The sequence below is a fragment of the Pollicipes pollicipes genome, unplaced genomic scaffold (genome assembly GCF_011947565.3).
Source record: "Pollicipes pollicipes isolate AB1234 unplaced genomic scaffold, Ppol_2.1 Scaffold_4219;HRSCAF=4965_pilon_pilon_pilon, whole genome shotgun sequence".
NCBI lineage: Eukaryota > Metazoa > Arthropoda > Thecostraca > Pollicipedomorpha > Pollicipedidae > Pollicipes > Pollicipes pollicipes.
Window position 1 is genome coordinate 7999922 of NW_023596448.1, and position 5548 is coordinate 8005469.

At 48.2% G+C, this 5548-nt stretch overlaps 1 protein-coding gene across 1 annotated transcript; it reads right to left on the reverse strand.

Annotated features, from left to right (window-relative positions):
* Positions 1–4143: 4143 nt before the first annotated feature.
* On the reverse strand, positions 4144–5273 carry LOC119095753 (cuticle protein CP14.6-like). Its single transcript, XM_037218608.1, has 3 exons — positions 5265–5273; positions 4817–4884; positions 4144–4600 (listed from the first exon to the last, which is right to left on the reverse strand). Exons 1-3 carry the CDS (start codon positions 5271–5273, stop codon positions 4318–4320), a joined length of 360 nt encoding a protein of 119 aa, XP_037074503.1. The 3' UTR covers positions 4144–4317.
* Positions 5274–5548: the final 275 nt, after the last annotated feature.

The following is a 5548-nucleotide window of genomic DNA, read 5'->3' on the forward strand; positions in this document are numbered from 1 at the left end:
GAGCAGAACCTGAAAGAGCGGACAAGAATGTGATGAAAGATATCGCATGGGTCACCACACATGGTTAAGCAAGGAGAAGTGTATGCATGTGTATATGCAGTAGTATAGATGGTAGAAGTAGCAGTACAAGCAGACACTACTGTCGTAACGAGGGATTGTTGTATCACTGGCCACCGTTTACCACAGGTGATCGGAACTACATAGCTCCAGATATACTGGTTGTCCGGAAGGTCATCCTTTGATGAAGACCAGACGTTGTTTACTTTGTTTTAACCATATTTGGAGGGAACCCTCGGCTGCAGGCTGCAAAACATTCAATCAACATTTCTTCTGTTTCTGAAATGCTTCGGTTCCGGAACCTGAGATCCCCGTGCCAAACAAAACCTTACCAGCTTCATGGCTGTTTTGGACCGATTGACTATGTGGAGAATGTGATGCTGGCCGAGACCGCCCGTCGCCTTTTATACGGGCGACCGGCCGGGGCATTGCGACTGGGCCGGCGGCGACGCTCAGTGGACCCGTCCTCATCCCGGTCACTGGGTCATGGAGAGGGTGTGGTCGGATGGTGTACGTACCGACTCAAGTACGAGGGTAAGTACAGATGTGAATGTGAGTGAGAAAAGTTTCTAGGACCTGACCATCTTCACTGTGTCCCCATGTCCAGACGAACAAATGTGGGATAGCCACAGGCGTATCTCCGAATGCCGGTGCGCTCATGCCAATGCCTCCGTTGCATTGAATCGTGGGTAACTGGCCAGTTGGCGTGTCATTCGCCAGTTGATTTGGCGCTATGATGGCGCTACTGTCAGCTATTGTTAACATTGCAATCGTTTCAAGTCCCAATAGCGGCAGTCGGTCGGTTGGCACGCAGCCGCTCAAGTGTTAATTGCAAGTTGCCGTTGGTTAGTCCTCGCCACAGTCTGCATGTTCGCTATTAATGGTGTTCTCACCATGAGGAAAGACGTTTGGCACCGATTTAGTGTTTAAAGTAAGCAAACCTTGGAATATGCAACGACATTGTGGTATACCTGATGAAGCAAATTTCGGTGCACACCAAATGGACGAAATGATCCTAGTAAATAGAGAAAAAAAAAATGAAGCAGAGATTTTCCATTACATTTTACCTCATGGTCTGTCTAGTTCAAAAAGTACGTGAGCAAAATGGGGGTACTGAACCAATGAAATACAGCCAGTGTCTGAACTGCTGGCACGCCAGGTACATAAGTGTATCACTATGAATGTCAGCATAATCTTTACGAGAAGGGCGGCATTGCGCGATACGCGTTTGTTTTTTGCATATATCGTTTGGTTCTGAGGCGATTTACGATTTCCTAAGTTGTGTCGTCCTGTGATCATTTTCGACACCTTTACACCGGCTTTATGCACCCTACGTGTGCTCATTTCACTTAAAGCTGACCTAGTCATATTTGATTCTGATTCGCCTTGTTCAAAATCATACAATTACACTACGGTACACTCACGACACCACAGCTGGCTGTCGCCTGATTCAGTGGTATTTTTGCACGCGCCGACGGCGTCCGCTGGTGAGATTTGGTCCTGCTATGACTACAATTATACGCAACGGTGATCGAAGAAGTGATGGAAACGTTTCTACGGAATGGGAGACAAATGCTGTTCTACTCAATACGTCCAGATTTAGGTTCACGTGGACAGTTGGTTGGTCAAGTTGTTGTTGTTGTTGTTGGTTAAGTTGGTCATGTTGGTCAAGGATGTACCCAAGGATTCCATGTGCCCTTTTACTCACGAATCGGAAAGAATGAAAGGAAGTATTAACCTTACTCAGCTGACTCAAATTGCAAAAAGCCCTGTTCAGAGATATGATCTGCGTTTCCGACGTCATCTTAGCATATCAATGTCGTTTTCAATGTTTTGTGGGTTGAAAGTAAGCGACTAGGGTTTGAGGGTACAGGTTTCTCACTGAGCACTGGAACTTGGCTACTCTAAGTGTGGGGACAATGGTTTCATTCGCAGCACGGAATACGGCATCCACGCGGACGAAAAATCGCTAGGGTTACAAATTTCTCTTTTGAATGGAAATGAGGAACAGTTTAAAAATTAAGTGGCCAACGCCGTGTAGCAGCTTTTAAATGAGAGCGGGTTATTGTCATGGAGAGTAACAAACCAGTTACCTCTACGTCTGCATGCGCGAATTTGTCTGCTCCCAATGCGTTGGGCAACTCTAAAATGCGTCGTGACGGTGTTTGCCCACGAGTCTCCGCCGACTTGCACTGCCGCCTACCGCAAACAAAATCTGATATTTTTGTTCCATTCACATGCTCGGCTATTCTGCTTTTTTCAAGCATTCGATTACAGGTCTTATTTCTGCAATGAGCAGGACAACTGTCCAACCGCCTGTACTATGTCGCAGTGATTTGTGTTCCAAATTTGCACTGAATGCATGACATTGGTTGCGAGCCAACTGGAGGTCTGTTGGTTCCAAAATGTGTGCTCTTTTATGTTAACGCGAATATCTTGACGATCCTATTTGTTTTGGCCTCGAAGGCCGCATGGCCAATGAGTTGGCAGTATTTGAGTGACGTTTCTATTGCGCCCCGCATGCCTGGGTGACCTTGCAATAGTCTGCACGCAATGGTCTGCACGCAATAGTCTGCACAACTTCGCGCCAGTCTAGCTCAGAAAAAAGGAGTTTCAAGTCTGAAGAAGGGCAGGGCTGTAAAGAGCACCGAATGGATCTTTAAAATGGCGTGCTCAGCTCAAGACCTCATACAACTGCGGAACACTCTCTTAGAGCCCACTCATTGCTGGTGCATATAGCCTCTGGTAAGTGGGTGTCGGAAGGATGCAAGATGAAACGGGAAAGAATGGCGGAGGATTTTAAACCACAGTTTGGCGCTTATTGGACCACACGCCGCGTTAGAGATGCACGAGGCAAAGTGCAAAATTCCCCGCTTCCCTTGCGTAGCGGAAATGAATTTAAGTCCTGCAGCTTTCTCTGGTGGCGGAGTCCTAATTTTTTTTCTCGTGAAATCACAAGGCACTTTGTTCTGTTTTAGAGTGAACGTTTTACATATGAAGATAATGAGCTAAGCACCAGATTTGATCACACTCTGGTTAGTAAAGACGGTCCTTGATATATCATGGTTTGATTACTTCATTGAACTCTGCACAACATTGATTGAGAGCCAATTGACGGCCGTCATGTCTGGATGTCGTGCTTAAGAGCGTCACATATGAACGACTCGACAGTTATATTTCCCTTGACTTAGGCCAGCGCATGGCTAATGGAGCAGCAAGATTTAAATGGCGTATTTTGGTGTCATGGATGTTTGTGGGACCTTAACATAGTCTTTCCCAAAAAGTGTGCACATGCTTGCAGGCGTGTTCCTCAGAAAATAGAGGGGTTTAGGTCTACAGGATGGCAGAGCTGTGAACTGCACCGAATAATCTTCAAGATGGCTATTTCAGCTCAACTTCCTATACAAATACGAACCGCTCCCGTTAACTGTGTGCATGATGCTTCTTACTGATGCCCTCTTGACAGAGATCTTTCCTGACTGGTGCCATGAATGTGGCAGAACTCATGGTCATAATTCAATAACGTATTTTCAGCACCACCTGAATGACGAGCATTCTCTGTTCAGTATTTTCGAGGCGCAGCTCAGGTCTTCGAACCGGACATGTGGCCAGGCGTGTGGTAAACTGAGCCCCGGGCCCCAGAAATAGCGTCCGCTATGTGGGTCGCAGAGAACAGCTAGCAGACGTCCCGTCAGGTGGAACTCAGGCTGGTGGGGCAGCCGTCCTGTGGTTTGTCTGGTATGATGGGACCGTTCGGGTGTGGTACAGCTTAGAAAGCAGCGGCACATTATTGTCTGCTGGACCGGAATTGCTGTACTGGATTGATGGGATTAGTTTCCACACCCACTTCTACGGTTTGCAGGAGAGTGTAGTTGTACCGGCATAAATTTATTTGTGTACCGGCATAAATAATGTAATATGTACAGGCATAAATAATTTCGCCAGCCTCGTATGGCAAGGATGTGAGTGCTGTAAGTGGCTGTTTGCTGCTGTCCGAGGATTGTACATTTTCGATCAAATTAGATTTATCGAAATGATGGTTTTGTGCATAAGTGAATGCACAGGGCTAACACAGAACACAAAAGCTGATCGACGCGTTGCATCTATTGCTCGCATTCCCTCAAACCAAATAAATTATCAGACACATGACACACACACGTGGATATACACAAACAAGGGCATACCATCAAGGACGGGACAAGCACTCGTTGTCTAGTCAGGTAAAAAGCTGGTTGCATGTCGTCTCCGCGTTTTCCTGTTCTAGTTGTAGCTGGACCCGTAGCCAGCCGGCACCTCGTACCTCTCCTCATCATCATCGTCATCAGACACCTCCGGGGTAGGGTACTCGGTGGGCACAGGGGTGGGCAGGTGGTCGCCCTGGGGCTGGAAGCCGTTGGCGTCGGCCACGTACACGACCTTGTAGACGACGCCGTAGGGGCCAGTGTAGCTGAACTCTCCGTTGACGTCATAGCTCTCCTCACCGCCATATCCCTCCACCGGCCTGCCAGACTCGGAGGCGTAGATGCCGTTCTCCGTCTCGAAACTGGAATGCAATTAAGCGTTAGGTACCTTACAAGCATACCATCTCACAGCATGTTGAGGTTCAGGGATCTGGCGTTTTTGCGTTTGCTCCCTTAAAATGACCTTCACAAATCGCACGTTCGTAACGAGCATTTCTCTAATACAAAACTGAGTCACTTACTGTGAGTCGTAGGACTGGTCGTCGCGCAGCTCAGACTCCTGCTTCAGGATCTCGTACACCTTCGGGGCCTCGTAGCTGCGGTCCGGGGCGGCAGCGGCCACGGCCACAACGACGGCGAGCAGAACCTGAAAGAGTGGACAAGAATGTGATGAAAGATATCGCATGGGTCACCACACATGGTTAAGCAAGGAGAAGTGTACGCATGTGTATATGCAGTAGTATAGATGGTAGAAGTAGCGGTACAAGCAGACACTACTGTCGTAACGAGGGATTGTTGTATCACTGGCCACCGTTTACCACAGGTGATCGGAACTACATAGCTCCAGATATACTGGTTGTCCGGAAGGTCATCCTTTGATGAAGACCAGACGTTGTTTACTTTGTTTTAACCATATTTGGAGGGAACCCTCGGCTGCAGGCTGCAAAACATTCAATCAACATTTCTTCTGTTTCTGAAATGCTTCGGTTCCGGAACCTGAGATCCCCGTGCCAAACAAAACCTTACCAGCTTCATGGCTGTCTTGGACCAATTGACTCTGTGGAGAATCTGATGCTGGCCGAGACCGCCCGTCGCCTTTTATACGGCGACCGGCCGGGGCATTGCGACTGGGCCGGCGGCGACGCTCAGTGGACCCGTCCTCATCCCGGTAACTGGGTCATGGAGAGGGTGTGGTCGGATGGTGTACGCACCGACTCAAGTACGAGGGTAAGTACAGATGTGAATGTGAATGCGAAAAGGTTCCAGGCACTGACCATCTTCCCTGCGTCCCGGTGTCCAGACGAACAAAT